This window comes from Podarcis vaucheri (assembly GCF_965113315.1).
Source record: "Podarcis vaucheri genome assembly, chromosome: 8".
Classification (NCBI taxonomy): Eukaryota; Metazoa; Chordata; class Lepidosauria; order Squamata; family Lacertidae; genus Podarcis; species Podarcis vaucheri.
This window is the reverse complement of record NC_138766.1, coordinates 83,354,987-83,378,266: the sequence shown is the minus strand read 5'-3', so window position 1 is coordinate 83,378,266 and position 23,280 is coordinate 83,354,987. Positions and strand designations below refer to the sequence as shown.

The window sequence follows — 23,280 nt, the reverse complement described above, 5'->3', positions numbered from 1 at the left end:
GTGTTGGGTTTGTTAGTTCACCAGTTTTTCAAGTCTATAAGAGATTCTACATAACTTAACCTTACTTATACTTGTCCTGTTGTTCTTGACATGGCAACATTTTCTTACAAAGACAGGTGTTTGGTTCCCCTACCATTTCACAGACAGATTGATGGCTGCTAACAGATTGAGGTTGAATCCTGACAAGACAGAAGTACTGTTTTGGGGGGACAGGGAGCGGGCAGGCATAAGGGACTCCCTGGTCCTGAATGAGGTAACTGTGTTCCTGAATGACCAGGTGCACAGCCTGGAGGTCATTTTGGACTCACAGCTGTCCATGGTGGTGCAGGTCAATTCTGTGTCCAGGGCAGCTGTCTACCAGCTCCACCTGGTATGTAGGCTGAGACCCTACCTGCACACAAACTGTCTTGCCAGAGTGGTGGATGCTCTAGTTATCTCCCACTTAGACTACTGCAATGCACTCTACGTGGGGCTACCTTTGAAGGTGACCCGGAAACTGCAGCTAATCCAGAATGCGGCAGATAGACAGGTGACTGGGAGTGCCGCCGAGACCATATAACACTGGTCCTGAAAAACCTACATTGGCTCCCAGTACATTTCTGAGCACAATTAAAAGTGTTAGTGCTAAACTTTAAAGCCTTAAACAGCCTTGGCCCAGTATACCTGAAGGAGTGTCTCCACCCCCATCATTCAGAGCCACAATAAAAGGTAAAGGTACCCCTGCCCGTATGGGCCAGTCTTGTCAGACTCTAGGGTTGTGCGCTCATCTCACTCTAGAGTCTGGGAGCCGACGCCGTCCGCAGACACATCCGGGTCATGTGGCCAGTGTGACATCGCTGCTCTGGTGAGCCTGCACCAGCACAGCACACGGAACGCCGTTTACCTTCCCGCTATAAAGCGGTACCTATTTATCTACTTGCACTTAAGGGTGCTTTCGAACTGCTAGGTGGGCAGGAGCTGGGACCGAAAGACGGGAGCTCACCCCGCCGCGGGGATTCGAACCGCCGACCATACGATCGGCAAGTCCTAGGCACTGTGGTTTTACCCACAGTGCCACCCGCGTCCCTTCAGAGCCACAATACCAGAGCCCATAACAAAATAAAGCTCCCAGGATTCTTTGGCGGAAGCTGTGATTGTCAAAGTGATACACCTGCACTTTAAATGTATGTTATTAGTGTTGCTAGAGCATGGGATTGTTCCCACGACTAGCACAGTTATTTCTGTCTCTTTCTTCCTGCATAGATCAGTACGGGGTTTACATATAAGCTAAACAAGCTATAGCTTAGGGCCCCACGCTTGGGCCCCCCAAAAAAGGGAAAAAACCTGGATGTACTTTGATAAAATACATATTTTGTTATGTGCAAATGGCTTTAGAGACCTATTAGGTCCATAAATTACCATATAGCATATATTCAACATAAAAAACAGCAACAATTTGTTGTTGACAAAGGACAGCTGGACATATAAAGGGCCCCATTATCTTCAGTAGCTTAGGGCCTCACCAAACCTAAATCCAGCCCTGGCATAGATCTAGTGATAACATTCAGACACACACATATACATGACCATTCAGGGCAGTTATCTGCATTTGCTAAAACACGCTCTTTCCTGTGGAAGTGGGAAAGCATGGATATTCACAGGAAACACACACACACCCCTTCAACTTCTCCCTTGGGTGCCATCTGTATTCAGATGTATATCTATCTGTAATGTGTGATTGCAAAACTCTCCTCCCCCAACCACTTATGCCTGATATACTTCCATGGTCCTTAGCAACAGGCATGGCTGGAGAGGGAGGGAAACAAATTGGTAGGATTCGGAGCCAAAGGAGGGAGCTCCTCAAATGTCAGAAGCTTTGCTAATGTTTTTTTTGTTCTGCCTGATCATAAATCTGGGGAGGTGAGGGAGAGAAGGGAACATCGCTGCTTACTGTGATAAATTCCTTTTCTGTAGGGAGAATTGGGATCCATGAAGTACCTGTAAGGTTGTCTCCGTCCATCTTACCACTCCATCCATCTGACCACTAGCCCCCTCTTCCTGCCCACTGGGAATCTTATTCAGAGTCCCAAGTTCTGTCCTGGGCTTAGGAGATATCAGCAGGCATTGTCCACACATGTTCAAGCTTACTGCTTCAGGACCATTAATTAAAATGAAATAGAAATAGAAATGGCGAGTAAAACTGAGATTCTAGAAATGCTGGAGTCCCACGTTACTGTCCACTTATGCTTGTGTGTCTTGGTTGCACAGAAACGTAGAATATGCCATCACCAGCTCGGGTCTTAGCAGTCTCGAGAAGAGCATAAGCTAAGGTCCCTCTCCCTAGTTCCTGCTGGGATTTTTCATTCTCCATCTGTTTCCAAAACCTGTTTTCCAAACTGAGATGAATAGCGAGCTCCAAACTTCTGCTAGGCACACAGCATATCGGTCTTATTTGAAGAGTGGGTGGAATTGATAGCACAGCATGGGTCTTAGAAAACACAATCCATCATTTCCCTGCCCTGGGAAGTGGGGGGGGGAGGAGGGAGGGGGGAGAAACCTTAATGAAGTTTCTATTTGGTGCCTTTTGGTGGATGGATATTTGAGCAGCTCATTTCTTTAGCTCTTTCTCGTGCCAATTTTTTCGTGCTTTGAGTCACCATGGTGTGTTGTTTTTGTAAAGTAACTTATGCATAAATCTCTCTCAAAAGCTTCAGTCAAATGTCATTCTGTGCAGAGCAATCATAGCTCAGTGACAGAGTTCTGCTTTGCACTCAGAAGGCCTTGAGTGTATATGAATCTGCTTCAGACCATCTACCCTACCTATGTCTACCCTAGCATTCCCCCAGCCATTGGTCCCCAGATATTATTGGACTACAACTCCCATCAGCCTTGACGATGGATGGCTTTGGATGGTGGGATGTGTATTCCAACATCATCTGGGGTCCCCTTGTTTGGGGAAAACTGGTCTACTCTAACAGTAGCTCTCCAGTACCTCAGGTGGAAGCCAATGCCCTCTCCTTCAGTTGGAGATGCCAAGGATTGAACCTAAGATTTTTCTGCAAGCAAAGGACAGAGTTATGGCATCTAAATCTTTAATTTTCAGGTTCTCCAGTTTATAAAAAACTTCAGGCAAGGCTGGTACTACTGTCTGCCTGAGAGGGTTGCTTGAGGACTGGCTGTTGTTGTTTAGTCGTTTAGTCATGTCCGACTCTTCATGACCCCATGGACCAGAGCACGCCAGGCACTCCTGTCTTCCACTGCCTCCCGCAGTTTGGTCAAACTCATGTTGGTACCTTCGAGAACACTGTCCAACCATCTCGTCCTCTGTCGTCCCCTTCTCCTTGTGCCCTCCATCTTTCCCAACATCAGGGTCTTTTCCAGGGAGTCTTCTCTTCTCATGAGGTGGCTAAAGTATTGGAGCCTCAGCTTCAGGATCTGTCCTTCCAGTGAGCACTCAGGGCTGATTTCCTTAAGAATGGATCGGTTTGATCTTCTTGCAGTCCATGGGACTCTCAAGAGTCTCCTCCAGCACCAGAATTCAAAAGCATCAATTCTTTGGTGATCAGCCTTTTTTATGGTCCAGCTCTCACTTCCATACATCACTACTGGGAAAACCATAGCTTTAACTATACAGACCTTTGTTGGCAAGGTGATGTCTCTGCTTTTTAAGATGCTGTCTAGGTTTGTCATTGCTTTTGAGGACTGGCAGTGTAAAGCAAATCCATACAATACTATGATCTCTTTTAACCAAACAGCTGCTGAATGGGGATATATCCAGAGGATATATCATGAAATTCTGCCTAACCTTTAGCTGAGTTGAGCCAAGAAGCCTCTCTAAGCTTGGCCAGACAAACTAAAGGATTTCATACCACACATACTAGTGGATGTCTCATCTGATCATTGTTTGTGGTCTAAAGCTCTCCTCCCTGCTTGTCTCCCAGAACCAGAAGAGGCATGAAAAGGGCAGAGGAGAGGTTGGCTTCATGCAGGTGCAGTCTCCGATTCTTTGGGGAAAGCCCTGGGGAGGAGGGAACTTAGAAGGCTGTGGAGAGGCAGGGACTTTCAGTCTCGGCAACTGATCCATGGGGCAAGAACTACCAAGTATGAGCCACTGCACTCATTAGGCCTAACACTCTGCCAAGTCTTTGCACATCATGTTCTTGCTAATAAAGAGTTTATTCCACCTTGAATCGTGTGATTTCTTGCTGGCTCGCTCTTGTCACCTGAGCAGCTTCTTCCTCCACGTCCAATACATCCTGTACACCTTTCCCCGCTTCTGACTGCTCAGGCTCTTCCCCATCCACCAGCCTCGTGGGCAGCACACAATCCCATAAATAGCTGTCCCCCATCTCCTGGGTCAGCCTCCAACTCCCCTGCCACACACTCATCAGAGCCCTGATAGTCCATGACAGTGGCTTGATCTCCCTCTAACGTGTTGGCTACAATCAAACCCATTGCAGAAATGTTCTTCGGAAAGTCAGGTGAATCTTAATATAAGCTCTCTTGATCCACGGGAAAGCAGATGGCATAGAGCAGGGGTCAGCAAGGTTTATCTTGTCTGGGCCGGATCGATTCCATGGAGATCCCTCCATGGGCTGGATCACACACGATTTCTGGTGCCACAGAAGTGAGTCCCTGCATTGCGCTGCACTGGTTTAGCACAACCAAGGCAACTTGGTTCAGGGGCAGCTTGGGGGCCGGTCAAACGACCTCCATGGGCTGCTTCTGGCCCATGGGCCTTAGGTTGCTGACCCCTGGCATAGAGCTTGTGGTGTTGTGAGTGTACCAGGCTCTCAAAGCTCTTAGGCAATCTGGCTACTTTGGGCTTTTCACTGCAGAGCAAGGCTATATCGAAGGATAGGTATTTCTTTGGAATGTTAATCCTGGCAAAAATATCTCAACAGTTGCATACAACCAATCCTTTGCTTGCAGTACTTTTTTTGTGACGTCCTAGTTAGAAATGTTTATCTCCTGGCAACCTTCTGCATTGCTCTTATTCTTTCTGGCAATTTTCTTAAACAGATGGTTTGACATGCAGCATTTAATGAGGCATCAAGATCCAAGCCGTTGTGGCTTCCTCTAGTTTTTCAGAATATTCCCAAGAGCTCCTTGTGGAACCAAGACCTGAAAATGAAGGGCCTGCCTCTTTCTTTCTTTTTTAAATCCAGTGCATTTTCCTCATCTCCCTGCCACATTTCAAACACCCATCCAGACAAACAGGCTGAAATCCACCCTGATGGTTCTGTCTGCCACAGAGGTAGAGAATCTTTTTGGCTCCACTGGCCAAATACCTATGAGGACCAGCATGCTAAATATGGCAGGTGGGCTGGGTTATACACCTGTCAATCACTTGACATCACAATAATGTCAGGTGCAGGGTGCTTTGAAGTCCTAGGAACTGCAGTATGAACTATGGGAGTTGTCATTCTGTGAGGAGAATAGAGGACTCCTAATAACTCTCAGCACCCTTGAGAGTTGTTAGAAGTCCCATATTCCCCTCACAAAACTGCAATTCCCAGAGTTCCATGGGAAGAGGGATTGACTGTTAAACCACTCTGGGAATTGCAGCTCTATGAGGGGAATTGTGGTCTCCTAAAAACTCACAGTACTGCAGTTCCCTTCTGGTGAGCTCCCATTGCTCAGTCCCAGCTCCTGCCAACCTAGCAGTTCGAAAGCACGTCAAAGTGCAAGTAGATAAATAGGTACCGCTCGCAATGTTTACCTTCCCACCGGAGCAATGGGAGCTCACTCTGTCGTGGGGATTCGAACCGCCGACCTTCTGATCGGCAAGTGCTAGGCTCTGTGGTTTAACCCACAGCGCCACCCGCGTCTCTCCTCTGACTGTAGTCTCTAGTAAATGGCAACGTCTTGCCTTGTCTTCTGATTTAGGTAATTTGGCAAGCACAGCCAAGCTTGCCTGCGGTGCTCAGATCTTTGCAGTATTTCTTTGATGTTTTTTCTTTCTTTCCAGGAAATCACTGACCCTTTCAGGATGCAATATATATATAAAACAAATGTTTGTCACAGATCAGAACAAAATCAAGATATTGCTTGTCCTTTACACACACAAACATCTCTTTCCCAAAGAGCTTTCAGATTTTGCTTTCCATATTTCCCACCCTGCTCATTTTTATACCCATCCTGCTCCATCACACCCAATCTCATTGCTTCTAATCATTCTCCTTTTGGTTACAGGAACATCACTGCCTTAGAATTAAGATCCTAGGGGACTGCTACTACTGCGTATCTGGGCTCCCGGAACCTCGCCAAGACCATGCTCATTGTTGCGTTGAAATGGGACTCAGCATGATCAAAACAATCAGGTAATTTGTTTTCCCCCTTCTCTCATTTCTTCTGCCGCCATCACACTGTGCCTCAGTCTGTGATGTGCTGGCTCCTTGTTGCAAGACAGCAGAATAGCCTCAAAGTCTCTCATGCTGCTTTGTTGTGTTCTTTGGGGTACCAGTAAGCTGAGATTCCCTCCCCATTTTCAATGGACTATTCATCACACACACATGAGAGAGAGAGGACAAATTTGGCTTGATGGGGGGGGGGGAGAGCAGAAGTTCCTGAAATTGCTTCTTCCCCATTCCTGCTCCTGCTGCACCGGGGAAGAGACAGTGCAGCGCTCGTGGATTGTTTTTCTCCAAGCAAACAACATGCAGAAGGCAGTCTCTGGTTTGTTTCCTCCTGGTATGAGAGAGAAGCAAAGCACTCATGATATCAACAGTGTGCATCAAGTTACAGATAGGTAGCCGTGTTGGTCTGCCATAGTCAAAATAAAAAAATTCCTTCCAGTAGCACCTTAAAGACCAACTAAGTTAGTTCTTGGTATGAGCTTTCGTGTGCATCAAGACATGGGTCATTCACTTTGAAGTGTGAACCAGGGCAGTGATGTTTCCTAGATGAGGCAAACCTCCAAGTGTCCCTATTTTCCAGGGATGTCCCTGATTTGGAGAAGCTGTCCCAGTTTCTGATGTGATCCCGGAATGTCCCACTTTTCCTTAAAAGTAAAGGGACCCCCTGACTGTTAGGTCCAGTCATGGATGACTCTGGGGTTGCGGCGCTCATCTCGCTTTACTGGCTGAGGGAGCTGGTGTACAGCTTCTGGGTCATGTGGCCAGCATGACTAAGCCGCTTCTGGGGAACCAGAGCAGCACACGGAAACGCCATTTACCTTCCCACCGGAGTGGTACCTATTTATCTGTTGAAGGGTCGAAGAAGAAGAAGAAGAAGAAGAGTTTGGATTTGATATCCCGCCTTTCACTCCCCTTCAGGAGTCTCAAAGCGGCTAACATTCTCCTTTCCCTTCCTCCCCCACAACAAACACTCTGTGAGGTGAGTGGGGCTGAGAGACTTCAAAGAAGTGTGACTGGCCCAAGGTCACCCAGCAGCTGCATGTGGAGGAGCGGAGACGTGAACCCGGTTCCCCAGATTATGAGACTACCGCTCTTAACCACTACACCACACTGGCTCACCCTTAGCCAGAACCTGTTGAATATAGCAGAGCATATGCAGACTGTCCAGAATCAGTCAGTTGCAGGCAGGATGAAGCAGGAACAAGACGCTGCTACCAGTAACTTGGTTACTTATAGGTTTATTATTTACAGCAGAATCACAAGTTACTATATACAGGATACAGACACGGATCTTAACTCTCTCACAGAACAAACTCCAGTGACCTCTCAAACCACATGCTGATTAACCAACTAACCAACCAAGCAGGAAGGTCATGAGTCATCATGCCTTTGTGGAGACCTCAACCAATAGCAGAGTTGTATCTAAGGTTCCATATCTCTAGGCAGAATAACTCCCTCTGCTCAGTCTTAGAATCATAGAATCATAGAGTTGGAAGAGAGCACAAGGGCCATCGAGTCCAACCCCCTGCCAAGCAGGAAACACCATCAGAGCACTCCTGACATATGGTTGTCAAGCCTCTGCTTAAAGACCTCCAAAGTAGGAGACTCCACCACACTCCTTGGCAGCAAATTCCACTGTCGAACAGCTCTCACTGTCAGGAAGTTCTTCCTAATGTTTAGGTGGAATCTTCTTTCTTGTAGTTTGGATCCATTGCTCCGTGTCTGCTTCTCCGGAGCAGCAGAAAACAACCTTTCTCCCTCCTCCATGTGACATCCTTTTATATATTTGAACATGGCTATCATATCACCCCTTAACCTCTTCTTGGCCTTCGGCCAACTCTTTAATTGCTTCTGAGGGAAGCTGCATCAGATAGCACATAGGCAAAATCCCAACATTATCTACTTGCACTTAGATGTGCTTTCAAACTGCTAGGTTGGCAGGAGCAGGGACCGAGCAATGGGAGCTCAGGGATTCGAACCACCGACCTTCTGATCGGCAAGCCCTAGGCTCTGTTGTTTATACCACAGCGCCACCCACGCTGTCCCTATCTCTTCCATCAGAGAAATTTTGCAGGGTATGGAGTTATCCAACCCCAGAGCCTTCTGAAGGCAGTCCTGTATAGAGAACTTTCATGTTTTATTATGCTTTTTCTATACGTTGGAAGCTGCCCAGAGTGGCTGGGGCAACCTAGTAAGATGGGTGGGATATAAATAGTAAAATCATCATTAAGGAATGGGACGTCCCTGTTTTCATTGGAGAAACGTTGGAGGTTATAGGTGAGGGACTCAGCAGATATCACTTAAGCATGGCAGGTTCAGAGGCAAAGAGTTGATCCTTCAACTATTTATACATGCGTCTCCACCCCCATCGTTCAGCCTGGACACTGAGATCCAGTGCCGAGGGCCTTCTGGTGGTTCCCTCAATGCAATAAGTGAGGTTACAGGGAACCAGACAGAGGGCCTTCTCGGTAGCGGCGCCCACCCTGTGGAACACCCTCCCTTCAGATGTGAAGGAAATAAGCAGTTATCCTACCTTTAAAAGACATCTGAAGGCAGCCCTGTTTAGGGAAGTTTTTAATATTTAATGCTGTACTGTTTTAACATTTCATTGGAAGCCACCCAGAGTGGGGAGACTCAGCCAGATGGGTGGGGTATAAATAAATTATTATTATTATTATTATTATTATTATTATTATTATTATTATTATTATTTACCCTAAGAAATTTGAGGCTCAAGGGAGACAAGGACAGATGTTTATTTTGTGTCTGCTCTTCTCCCTGGTAAGCAGGGATTTCCCCCATGGAAAGCAATGTGATTTCCATAGCTGTGGTTCAACTCTAACAAGGCCTTGCTTTTGACACTTGATGAACTTACACAAATAACAGAAAGCTGGAGGATGCTTTGAGACTAGTTGCCACAACTTCATAGTTGGAGAAAGGCTCTTTCCACATGCTCTTCTTCATTGCTATTTAACACATTTCAGGGCTAGGCCTTGATCTACAAAACAGCTTTCTGGAGCTCACCTCATATTCTCTCAACCACATTTTTATGCTCCTGCCTCTATTATTTATGATTAGAAGTTTGCAAAAATTAATAATAATTCCAGCAAGTAATATTCTGAAAATGTTTTTTTTTTTTTAAAAAAAAGTAGAAACCTTTGTACAAAGCCATTAATTGCTTGAAACAGGAGGTAAGTTGAGGGAACTTCTTAATTAAACCAATTGTGGGTGCTATAATAAATATCCCTGCTCTGGTTTCTATGGGGGAAAGTTCAGCAAGTTTAATGGAGCTTGTAGCTTCTTCCATCCAAATATCCTCCATCAGTCTTTTTTCTTTTCTTTTATGTTCCTGTTTAATAGCAGTAATGTGTGTACCACCAGACCGTGCAATGCAATTAAGTGTTCCTGTGATAATCCACATTGCAGAGTTATTTTACTGCTTCTTATATTTTCCGCTAATAGTGTTAGGTGTTAATTGTATGAACCTAGCAAAAAAAGGTGTGTAATTTAAAGTCCCCATTACTGCCATCAGATATACACTTCAGTTTTAATTCTGCCCCATACTACAACACACACACACACACACACACACACTGCGGTCAGTTCCATGACCAGCACAGGCACAGTCATTTAGGGTATCAAGGATTCTTTTCCTCATTGTTTCGACTGAAACACAGATGCAAGGGCAGTTGAAGTCACCCATACCACACTTGGTAATTCCTCAAGGGAATTAATTCCAGGACTGAGGAATTAATCATCACCCTTGGAATCCTGGCTTAGCACATAAATGGCCTTCAGAGAGCGTCCCATGTCAAGATGGAACATGACTCTAATAATAATTATTATTATAATTATTTATATCCCGCCCTCCCCAGCCGAAGCCGGGCTCAGGGCGGCTAACAACAATCAAATAATCCGACATTCTAAAAACATTTCATTCTAAAAATTAATTAAAATCAAATTGATGGCAACCGTTAAGCAAAATTCTGTGCAGATTGCCAGGGGAGGGAGTCAGGCTGCACCCTCACCAAAGGCCTGGTGGAACAGCTCTGTCTTGCAGGCGCTGCGGAAAGATGTCAGGTCCTGCAGGGCCCTAGTCTCTTGTGACAGAGCATTCCACCAGATTGGAGCCGCAGCCGAGAAAACCCTGGCTCTAGTTGAGACCAGCCTAACCTCTCTGAGGCCTGGGACCTTCAAGATGTTTTTATTTGCAGACCGTAAGTTCCTCTGTGGGACATACCAGGAGAGGCGGTCCCGGAGGTATGAGGGTTCTAGGCCATATAGGGCTTTAAAGGTTAAAACCAGCACCTTAAACCTGATCCTGTACTCCACCGGGAGCCAGTGCAGCTGGTATAGTACCGGATGAATGTGAACTCGCAGCGAAGACCCCATAAGGAGTCTTGCCGCGGCATTCTGCACCCGCTGGAGTTTCTGGGTCAGTCTCAAGGGCAGCCCCACGTAGAGCGAGTTACAATAATCCAGTCTGGAGGTGACCGTCGCGTGGATCACAGTGGCTAGGTCAGGGCGAGAGAGATAAGGAGCCAACTGCTTAGCTTGGTAGAGATGAAAAAATGCTGCCTTTGTTATAGCTGTAATCTGCGCCTCCATAGAGAGGGAAGTATCAAAGATTACACCCAAACTCTTAACAGACGGTGCTGGCACTAATTGCACCCCCGCAAGAGATGGAAGTTGCCCCCTCAATCCCATATCGTCCCATCCCAGCCAGAGGACCTCTGTCTTCGAAGGATTTAACTTCAACCGGCTCCCACGTAACCATCCAGCCACAGCTTCCAGACATCCGGTCAGTGTGTCTGGGGCCGAGTGAGGATGGCCATCCATCAACAGATAGAGTTGGGTGTCATCGGCATACTGATGGCAACCCAACCCAAAACTCCGGACAAGCTGGGAGAGGGGGCGCATAAAGATGTTAAAAAGCATCGGGGAAAGTATCAAACCCTGAGGCACTCCACACACCAAGGAGTGGCGCGATGACAATTACCCCCCAAGCGCCACCCTCTGTCCCCGACCAGAGAGAAACGAGCACAGCCATTGAAGGACTGTGCCCTGGATCCCCACGTCGGCAAGGCGGTGGTCCAGGAGTTCGATCTTTCGATAAATTTTCTTCAATCTTTCAGATAAATTTTAAGTTAAATTTCTTTTTCAGGTATGTTAGGTCAAGAACGAAGCACGATGTCGACATGCGGATTGGAATACACTCTGGATCCGTGCTGTGTGGTGTGTTGGGTCTACGAAAGTGGCAGTTTGATGTCTGGTCCTGGGATGTTGATATTGCAAACAAACTCGAGTCAGGTGGAATCCCTGGGTAAGTATCTGCTTGCATTAGTCTACAATCTGGAGCTGGAGCAATTTGTTTTGAGTCATGTATCCTTAAAGCATCATGGCATAAATGCCGCCATTTTGAATTCTGCTCAGTCATATCCACGTGGAATCAAGATGGCTGCCTCCATTACATCCATTGGAGAGAGGCAAAATGGTATTGGGCTTGTTTGTCTGCTTACTGCCTGAACTGGTGCTTTATGCCACCACTGTCACTGAGGGCCAGCAATGTGGGCAGGCTGATGTCTCCAAAGGCAGTGCCTAAGATAGCCTGACAGCCCAACATGTATAGCTTTAAAAGTGGAAAAGACATAGAACACAGTCATGGTGGTTAGTAGCCATTAAAAGCCTTGTCCACCTAGAATTTATCTAACCCTCTTCTAAAGCCATCCAAGTTGTTGGCCATCACTACCTGCTGTGGGAGCATGTTCCATAGTTTAACTTTGTCCCTGACCATTTGACATGCCGGCTGGGACTGAATGGAGCCCAACAACTTTTCGAGGGCTCCACACTGGCTCCACCTGCTATATTTCCTTAGATAAACTTGCTTGCTGCTTCTTCTTCTTCTTCTTCTTCTTCTTCTTCTTCTTTTTGGTATATAATTTTTTATTAGTTTTTTTAACATACCATTTTCAACAGTAATTAAACATACTTTTACATCTTATTCAAATTTTTGACTTCCATTAATCCTGTCTGAAAATTTTCCAATCTAATCTCTCAGTATGCATTTCTTATCTTCCCTATTACATTTCAAACTCATAACCAATATCTCTATCTTTTTCTACTTTGTAACACTTTGTATATTTCTCCTTACAAAACTTCTTGTAGTCCTACTAGCATACTGTATTGTTTAATTAGTGTTTTTATGGAGCAGTCAAGTAATTTTGTTGTCCCCGAAGGGGGCAATGACAATAAAGATATTATTATTATTATTATTATTATTATTATTATTATTATTATTATTATTATTTGTTGATTACAGTTGCTCTTCAAATAATTCATATACTTCTTCCAATCTTCTATAAATTTCTGGTCCCGCAGGTTTCAAATCCTTCCTGTCATTTTGTCCAATTCTGCATAGTCCATAAATTTCGTCTGCCATTCTTCTTTCATCGGAATTTCTTCTTGTTTCCATTTCTGGGCTAGCAACACTCTTGCCGCAGTTGTTGCATATAAAAACAATTTAACATCTTGCCTATTAATGTCCTGACCTATAATACCAAGTAAAAATGGTTCTGGTTTTTTAAAAAATGTCTATTTCAAATGTATTCTTGCTTCTTTTATCATCTGCCAACATAATGACATGGCGCTTTGCAAAACATGCCCTGCAGGCGATCTTCACACTAATATGAGGTTGTGGGTTGCTAACATGTATTTCTGATAACCTTTGCATCGCTGCATCTAAGGTGAGATGTGCACAGTTTCTTTCCACCCATCTGCCCAGTTGTTTCTTCATCCAAAGTGGCTGCACTAACTGCTGGGTACAAATGTTGTTTCTACCTGACATAGCCTATTTTTCAACACATTCCGAGAAGCACAGCTTGTTCCTTTGACAGGATAAGGCAATTGCCGTTTCTCAAGGGTGACGTTGACAGCTTGCGAGAGGGAGGGAAACCTACCAGTCAAGTCCTCATCCTCCCAGCCCATATATCAGCTACTTATCGGCCGATTTTGACTGGTATGTTTCCTCTACTAGCATGAGACAGAGATGCTCTAGGAACACTGGGAGCGCATTCTTTGCTCCTGGAAAGTCATGGCTTCTGCTCCCACCTGTATTTAGGAACAAAATCAGAAGCAGAGCCTGCACATCGGTTGCCCATAACCATTATTTCCCTCCCCTTCTCCTGTTCCCCACAATCACACGACAGACTAGTGAAGGTTGGTGCCCTAGAGAAAATGGGGCACTTCTTCCAAGGATTAAGGCTTTCTGGGAGATGATCTATAATGAAATGAAAAAGGTATTTGGATATACCTTCCTGAAGAAACGAGAGGCCTTTCTCCTGGGCATAGTCAGCCAATTGGTGCTAAAGAAGGATAGAACTTTCTTTATGTATGCCACAACTGCAGCAAGAATACCTATTGCAAAGTATTGGAAGACACAAGACCTACCCACTCTGGAAGAATGGCAGATGAAGGTGATGGACTACATGGAATTGGCGGAAATGACTGGCAGAATCCGAGACCAGGGAGAAGAGTTGGCGAAAGAAGATTGGAAGAAATTTAAAGATTATCTACAGAAATATTGTAAAATTAATGAATGTTAGAATGATGTTAGAATGAAGTTAAGTGGTTTAAGCAGTAATGCTATAAAGGTGTATGTAAAAATGGATTGATAACAGGTGAAAATTTAAAGTTATACTATATTAAGTTAAAGGATTAGGAGAAAATAAAGAGGGAAAGAAATTGCTGAATTAACTAATTGAATTGGAATACAAAAAAGGGAGGTATGAGGAGGTCAGGGAAACAAGGATATGAATGTAAGGCATGGAAAGATTGGTTCATTTTTTTCTTTTTTCTTTTCCTTTGTAAGCGTTTTTATTTTTTTATTCTGTATTTTGTATTTTATATTGTATTTTTATTTTTTGTTTTTGTATTTCTTGTTTTTATGTAATTCTTTTCTCTGAAATTTTAATAAATATCATTTTTTTAAAAAAGAGAAAATGGGGCACTTCTCTACTAACCTCATCTGCACTCAACAACCCTGACTTGCCTATCTTCTGACATACAATCAGACCAGGAGGCAGCTGTGACTATCAGCTTCCTTCTCCATAATCTCATTATTGCTGAAGTTGGCATGTTAGAATTCCTGCTCCATGATTGCAGTCATGGGATCTTTCCCAACATCAGAGTCTTTTCCAGGGAGTCTTCTCTTCTCATGAGGTGGCCAAAGTCTTGGAGCCTCAGCTTCAGGATCTGTCCTTCCAGTGAGCACTCAGGGCTGATTTCCTTCAGAATGGATAGGTTTGATCTTCTTGGGACTCTCAGGAGTCTCCTCCAGAACCATAATTCAAAAGCATCAATTCTTTGGCGATCAGCCTTCTTGATGGTCCAGCTCTCACTTCCATACATCACTACTGGGAAAACCATAGCTTTAACTATACAGACCTTTGTTGGCAAGGTGATGTCTCTGCTTTTTAAGATGCTGAGAGCACACATACGCATCTTTAAAGCAAACAGAAACAAGGTCTGGAGATCTGATCACGGGACTTCTATATCAGATATAGTTTGGCCCTTATAACCCATCTGCAAGCCAGCAAAGGTAGCATACATAGGTTTCAGCAGATTGTTTCCTCCCCTGCCATTGCCTGCTGAAACTTAGGTATATCCAAACACGGCAGCTCAACTGGGTCATGGATTGACTGTACATTTGCATTTTAATGGAAGTCAATGTCTCTCTTTCGCTGCCTCTATCTAATCAAATGGATGGAACCAATTAACGTTGCTGTTTGATTTTTTCCCATTAACATGCCAACCTAAGTGAGGTCTACAGAGTTAAAACAAAACTTTGATTTTATTGAAATGGACTCTGGTTTCAGCATCATTTGAATCCCTCTAGAAAATTAAAGTAGGTGCAAAGGATTCTGGATGAAGGCAAAAGACAAACATCTCAGCAACTCCCTGGGCCTTTCTCCTCCATCACTGAAAATCAGATGTGGTAAGAAGGATCATTATAAGAAGTTAAACTGAGTTCTGCTGAATCAGACCAAGACCCATCTAATCTGAAATCCTGTTTTCACAATGGCCAATGGGAATGCCTATGGGAAACCTTCAAGCAGGATTTGAGTGCAGCAGAACTCTCCCTACTTTCTTATTTCCAGCAAATAGTATTCAGAGGCATACCGAATACAGCTGCCTCATTCTCACCTCTGTATCCTGGAAGGTGGACTCTTACCTTGTCAGATTTCCAGAAGGAACAGAGTTCATCTCTAGCTTCTGCTGGGTCCCCAGAAAATGGAAGATCAGTTATCTCTTTTTCCTGTGGGAGTAAATAGGGCCAGTGAGGGTGACTCCATTGAAAGCCAGTGTGGTGTAGTGGTTAAGAGCGGTAGACTCGTAATCTGGTGAACCGGGTTCGTGTCTCCGCTCCTCCACATGCAGCTGCTGGGTGACCTTGGGCTAGTCACACTTCTTTGAAGTCTCTCAGCCCCACTCACCTCACAGAGTGTTTGTTGTGGGGGAGGAAGGGAAAGGAGATGGTTAGCCACTTTGAGACTCCTTCGGGTAGTGATAAAGCGGGATATCAAATCCAAACTCCTCTTCTTCTTCCATTGTGATTTGGAAAAGAGCATGCGGCTATGGAGCATCTGACTGAAAATTTGGATGAAAGGTCTTCCATATCCCAAGCTCTTGAATAATGGCCAGATTTGAGCACATGCACACCACTGAAATGTCTGTTGGGTTTGTGGCACGTTTAGTGCAGTGGCCCTTTTGTGACTCTGGGTGGCACAATGACCTCTTGGGTTGTCGATCTGTCATTGGTCAGCGTCACGTATACTTTGATTGCAAATGGAGGAGTCAAAAGGCGGAGGTATAGTGGCTGTGAGAGAACAAGCCACAGAGGCAGTAATAACAAGGGTGCCTGAGATTAATCTAGGTTCCAGTTACAAAAATATTAACATTCTGGTGCATCGGAGTCGGGAGTCGTTATACCTGCAGGAATTATTAACAAGCTAGACTCGTGGTACATACCAACTAATTACAAGTTTCAACTCCATCATTAAATAGAGGCAGGCAGAAGGAAAGAAGGTTTCTGGCATCTGGCTGCTGTTTGTGTGCTCCAAGTTCCCATCACATTTTGTCACACATGTCATCTGTTGCACCACAGAATCTCATGCAATATTCTGCTTTGAATTACCCATTTGAAATCCACCTGTTCTTCATTGCTTCAAATGCCCCCACTATATAGTAGGCCTACAAGGCTGAAAACCAGTCACTGGAGATTATGAAGGATGAACACAAATTAGTGGCACAAGTAAATAAAGGATTTAGCACATTGTCTGCTCATAATGGGGCCATATTACATTGGTTGAAGACCCAGGCTTTGTCTTGCTCTCATTATTTCGAGGAGCAAATGATTATATTATAAGCCATTAATAATCCATTGTCTCTTAGAAGCCCAGATGGAGATTGTGTTATTATGGAGAAGTGAATGTACTACAGGCAACCCTCACTTTAGGGATGACCAATATGTGCACGATTGCACACACACACACAGCGCCAAACCTGGAAATGTAACAAAAATGTCACTAAGAGGGCAGGGCAGAGTGGGGGGCGGAATGGGGCAGAGCAGCGGCAGAATGGGGTATTTCAATTGCACACAATTTCACACAAGTATTCAATAACTTAGGATGCAACCTCCGCAAAACTGGTGTGATACGGTTTGCAAGGCTTCTCTTGTAGACCAGCTAGCACAACATGGAAGAGTACAGTGACTGGTCTCCTTTTGTTTCTTTCATTAACTCCTCAGCAGAAGAATCTGGACCACACTTCCTCACAGAGGTGTGTTCTGCCAACTTCATGATGTATCTTTGTCTAACGATGAGTCTTTTGACACCCGGGATATGTATTTCGGGGGTCCCACACCATTCTCTGGACTGTGATTTGTTTTAAAGGGATTTTAATACTGTGTTTCTAAATTGCATGAGGTCCTGGGACCTCGTGGTGAAGGACAGGTCAAAGAATCTTACAAATCATCTTCATCATCAACAACGTCATGAGTTGTTCAGTGAATCTGGCAAAGGAACCCACAACTGCAGCTGCTGCACTCAAAAGTGATTAGCATGTAGGCAGATGGCATGTTTTATCAACAAGATGATCCTCCATTGTGGATTCCTTTTGTAGGCATTTGTTTAAGACGTTTAGCATTAACGTTTAATCATTACAGATATGGGTTGGAAAACACAGAAGATAAATTGTCCCTGTGGCTTAAGCAAAGAGAAACCCTAAGCAAAGCAATCGTCTCCAGACCAGACAATAAAAGCTATTCTAGACATTGCATGACAGCGGCAATTATATGCTTGACAGATCTGCAGCTAAACGGGGCTCTCAGTGGCCCGACGCATGCATTTTCAGACACAGGTTCGCTCAGTCAAGCATGATAGCTTTAGGTGTGCCTCTGAAAATCTTAACCCCTTCCCTCAAATGCCCTGAGTTCATGTTAGCCCTGATGTCCTTATGAACCATTTCATGAGGGTTAACTATCAGTACAAAAGTTGGTTTCTCTTCACAGGAGTTGAGTTACTGGGCTGAAATATAGCAGGGCTGAGAATTAAGTTTTCTCATCTCTCTTGGGGGAATGTCTGTAGAAGCAAACTCAGATGGTGAGGGCCAACAGTTATGTAGCCACTGAGAAATTAAAGGGAGATACTGGGATGTTCAGGGTAAACCTGAGAATTTCGGTTGTAATTCTAATGGGCTGTGGATGTTACAGATACTGTAATCTTATACTGCGGATGTTACAGATAATCTTAGATTGCTATTGATTGCTATTGATGTAACTAAAGGTGGTCAAATAAGTAAAATACAAAAAAGCTACCGTATTTTTCGCCCTATAAGACGCACTTTTTCCCCTCCAAAAATGAAGGGGAAATGTGGGTGCGTCTTATGGGGCGAATGCAGGCTTTCGCTGAAGCCTGGAGAGCGAGAGCGGTAGGTGCGCACCGACCCCTCTCGCTCTCCAGGCTTCGCGGACCTCTCCTCAAGCAGCTGGAACGCTCCCGCTGATTGGGGAGAGTTGCTGGCATCCTGAAGCCTGCGCGCGCTGATCTCAGCGCGTCCAGGCTTCGCAGATCTCTCCGCAAGCAGCGGGAACGTTCCCGCTGCTTGGGGAGAGTTGCCGGCATCCCGAAGCCTGCGCGCGCTGATCTCAGTGCGTCCAGGCTTCGCGGATCTCTCCGCAAGCAGCGGGAACGTTCCCGCTGCTTGGGGAGAGTTGCCGGCATCCCGAAGCCCGCGCGCGCTGATCTCAGCGCGTCCAGGCTTCGCGGATCTCTCCGCAAGCAGCGGGAACGTTCCTGCTGCTTGGGGAGAGTTGCCGGCATCCCGAAGCCTGCGTGCGCTGATCTCAGCGCGTCCAGGCTTCGCGGATCTCTCCTCAAGCAGTGGGAACCACCGCTGGGCTCCCACGGCTTGCAGAGAGCTGCCTGTTTGGGGGCTGGGGTCGGGGGAAGCTCGGGCTGCCCCAGCCCCGCGCCTGGGGGGGAAATAATTTTTTCCCTTTATTTCCCCCCAAAAAAACTAGGGGCGTCTTATGGGACGGTGCGTCCTATAGGGCGAAAAATACGGTATTTATAAAGACTAAAGAGACTGAACCCTCCCCCCCCCAAAAAAAATAGTCCATGAGGACTGAGCATGCTCATTAGCCACCATAGGAGCCAACTCCTAGGGGCCAAGGTCCCTTCGGGCTCCCTGATAAAATATTTGAGAGGGCTGCCCCCCCCCCAAGTTGATGAGCATTGCCATTCAAATGGGTCTGTGTGTGCCGTGTCTTGTGATCAGCTATGTGGGGTGGGGCTTCGAATCCCCGCAACAGGGTGAGCTCCCGTTGCTCAGTCCCTGCTCCTGCCAACCTACCAGTTTGAAAGGACGTCAAAGTGCAAGTAGATAAATAGGTACCGCTCCGGCGGGAAGGTAAACGGTGTTTCCGTGCGCTGCTCTGGTTCACCAGAAGCGGATTAGTCATGCTGGCCACATGACCCGGAAGCTGTACGCCGGCTCCCTTGGCCAGTAAAGCGAGATGAGCGCCGCAACCCCAGAGTCGGTCACAACTGGACCTAATGGTCAGGGGTCCCTTTACCTTTTACTGGGGCTCTGAACTGAATCACTCCTATACCGCAACGTTTTGTTGCGGGTTTCCCCCTTGCATCTTTTGGGTGTGTTTTTTTGTTGGTTGGTTTGTTGGTTGGCTTGTTTTACCCAGGCACCATGTGTGTTGATTCTTTCCACTCCTTTATACTTCCGCAGGAGAATCCACATATCCAAAGCTACGCTCGATTGCCTCAACGGGGATTACAAAGTGGAAGAAGGGCATGGCAAGGAACGCAATGAATTCTTGAGGAAGCACAACATCGAGACGTACTTGATCAAGCAGCCCGAGGAGAGCCTGTTGACTCTGCCCGAGGACATTGTCAAGGAGTCGGTGGCCGCTGCAGACAGGAGGAACAGTGGGGTGATGCTCACTGAAGGATCGTGGAGCCCGGAGCTTCCTTTTGATAACATTGTGGGGAAGCAGCATGTAAGTCCCAGCTTCCTTCCTTCCTGTCCTCCTCTTTGTGCTCATGCTCCTTTAATGCATCTCCATAACAAAAGCCTTGGAGGAAAACAAATTTCTCTCTAACCTTTTCCCTCTAACACGAACTGCAGATGATTAAACAAACCCCCACAGGTCAGAATTAACCTATGCATCAGAATCTCGGGAAGTGCTAAGGTTTCCCTCCCATCTCCCTGCCAAAATTAAATGTTGCACACAGCTGAGTGTTAATTGAATCAGAGCCTCAGACAAGTTCATTATGGGTATGAGAAGAAGACCTGAAAGCTGCTTAAATTGCTGCAAGCAACCATCAGGCAGCTAAGATTTTGCTAGTTATCAGTGCAGTGTGTTCAGCCCGGGACTTAGTTCTCACAAACAGCAGGTGACACGGCAGGGTTGTGTCTGGAATGTACCACTTCTTGTTGCAGGTGTTGTGGGAGGGGAATCATCCTCTGTAAAATGTTTTTATTTTATTTTATTTTTAAAAAAACCCGTCTACACATAGAAAACAGCATGATGGGTGAAGGCTAGGTTGGGGGTCTTGATTTCTGGACTTCTGATTTGCTATGTGCAAGGATGTATTTTATTTATTTTTGTATGCAAGAGAACTCAGCAATGTAGCCCCCTATTCTGAAGTGGTGCAGTCAGGAGACAGGTTTGCCACTTAGTCTCCAATATGTGAGATGGAACATGCTGTGTTGGTGGCTCAGTATTGCAAATAAAGGATGCAAAACTTGCTACAAACCACAGGGTAACTTTAAAATATTGCACATATTAGTATTGTGCAGCATGAAGCAATTGGATGCATAAAAGTTTACCCCTTTTGGAATAAAAATTGCTCAGACTCGTAAGTATTCTTCAGAGCTTTACTAATGAGAACTTCTTCAAAACAGGTACAAAGTAATCAATGATACATGCAGAAAGTTTTATAAAGCATGTGCATAGGTCCTTCTTCTTAAATATATTACTCAGTTATGACCAGAGCTGAAATCCAAGTTCTCTCTCTCCCATAGCCTACATTAGCCTGCATCCAGACTAAGGTTTTGCAGCTCCTGAAGAGGCATCATTATCACATTCTTCTCTGACTGTGCAAAGGCACCATTCAAAAAGGCGAATTTGCAATTGAATGCCTTAATCACATGATCTAAGGTTAAACACTCAGTGTGAGGGCCAGCAGAGAACAATAGTTAATTATCAACTCAGCTAGAGGCTTAGAGAGCCCTTTCTAGCTTAGTATACTCCAATGGAATTTTCCAATGCTAAATCCCTAAAAACATACATACATAGGTAGAGTGGAAACCCAGTCAGATGGGTGGGGTATAAATAATAAATTACATTATTCTCCATTTCAGTGTGCAGTTAAACTATTATACTTAACAAGATGGGCTATTAGTCTGATCCAGCAGAGCTCTTCTCATGGAGTGATAATGTAGACAACATTTAAGGAGAAGTCATAGATCAATAGTGGAGTACCAGTTCACATGCAAAAGATCTCAGGTTCAAATCTTTGGTGTCTCTTGTGAAAGGTTCTGAGATAGCAGATGGTGGGAGACTTTGGGGAGCTGCTGTTACTCAGAGTAAGCAGCGTGGCTGTGTGTGAAATAATCTGGCCCAGCGTAAGGCAACTGCAATTGCTATCTCTAATGTATGGTTACCAGATGTTTCCTGGTGACAGTCATTTAATGTCCCCGGTTTTATATTTTAAGTGTTGTAGATTTATTAGGGAATGAATGTTGCATGATTGGTTCAACGGCACAAGACAGATCATGTGGGGACTTCTGGCGAGGCAAAATGGCGGGCGCCACGGCAACAAGCAGCTCCTGAAGCCAGCCAGAGCCAACTGCGCTACCAGGCTGGCTCTGGGCTGCTGAGACTGCGGCCGCCACTGCCGAGGGGGAACCGGGGATGCCTGGCGCATCAACTGGGGGAACTGCTGATCCCCCATGACCCAAATTGAGTTGGGAGCGAGAGCGCCCGGCCACTCGGCAGACCGACCAGTGGCACTCTGGGGCCAGGAAAACCCCGGAGCTGACACAGGGAGAAGGGGGAGAGGAGAAGAAAGAGAGAGAAAGAGGAAGGAGAAAAAAGAGGGGAGCCCTAACCTTGCCACACTGCTGCTGCCACTGCCACCGCTGAGGAGGAGAAGTAGGAGAGCACCGGGAGAGCAAGGACATGTGGCTGAGCCCAAGCCCAACCCGAGCCTACTCCGTGGCAGCTAGCGCTCCAAGAGAGCAGGCCAGGACCCAGAGGAAGGCTATGCGACAGAGGAGACCACAGAAGAGAAGATATTTCTTCTTATTTATTTTTTAAGATAACTTTAAAAAATATTTTTCCCCCTTTTTTTAAAAAAAAGTGTCCCCGGATTCTTTGAAAAAAATCTGGTAACCTTACTCTAATGCACATCTCATTGAGGAGCATCCTCTTCCCATCTATGAACTTATGGTTTATTTGAGGCACAGTATTCTCCTTATTTTTTATAACTTCACCAGCTAAAACAAGGCCCTCAGCCTGCCTCGTGATGCAGCTGTGCTGCAGAGATGGCAAGCTGTGAAAAATTGTGGAGAGCAGATGGAACAAACACACCTGATACACATGTGCTGGAACGTGCTGCCTCAAGTAGGGTCAAGGCTCTCCCACATTGCTTCCCTGACTCACCACCTTCTGCCCACCATTTGTGGTCTTAATGGCGATGGCTGTTGCACTCCCCCTTGCTGTTGGCCCTCACTTTGAATTGGCTTCATCCACAAACGTGTAGCCAAATCGCATTGGCTGTGTGTTGTCATGAAGTCAAGTCAGAGTGAGCAGAATGGTCTGGTGGTTCCTTGCTTGTGAAATGTTCTCCTCAAGGACACATCTTAATCTATGTTTAGGCTCCAGGCAAAAACTTTCCCTTTTCCTAGGGCTTTTGGCCCTTGACTGGAAGGGTTTGGAGGTCTTGTGGCACCTTTTAATGGGGTGGGATCTGCAAGGCCTGTACAGATGTTTTGGGGGTGGTTATTGGTTTGTTTGTTATAATTGGTTTTAGTGCTTGTATTGCTTTTGTAAGGTGCTTTGGGTCCCTTTTGTGATGAAAGCAACATCATAATGATTATTGCGATTATCAGTTGAAGGCAATCAGAGCATGCAGTACAATAAGTGGGACACTTCGCCCTTGTTCACAGGGTGCCCCCCGCCCCAGCCAAAGAAAGAAGCTTAGATGGAACCCAGATTAACTTCCAAATGGCTGTCATGATAACAGGTGGGGTGTTTTTAGAGGGACTTTGTGCATATTGCAAGCATTCCTTCGAAGTGCTTGGGGGGGATCTATATAGCTGGAATCAGAGAATCCTAGAGTTAGAAGGGAACCCCAAAGATCCT

At 45.5% G+C, this 23,280-nt stretch overlaps 1 protein-coding gene across 2 annotated transcripts in view; it reads left to right on the top strand.

The window, feature by feature from the left end:
• The window catches only part of ADCY8 (adenylate cyclase 8), a 136,750-nt gene that overhangs the window by 54,309 nt on the left and 59,161 nt on the right, over positions 1–23,280 (top strand). For both annotated transcript variants that reach the window (XM_082235493.1, XM_082235492.1), the window contains exons 5-7: positions 6,175–6,302; positions 11,503–11,661; positions 19,638–19,908. In XM_082235493.1, coding sequence (XP_082091619.1) covers positions 6,175–6,302; positions 11,503–11,661; positions 19,638–19,908 — 558 coding nt within the window. The remainder of the gene's footprint in view (positions 1–6,174; positions 6,303–11,502; positions 11,662–19,637; positions 19,909–23,280) is intronic.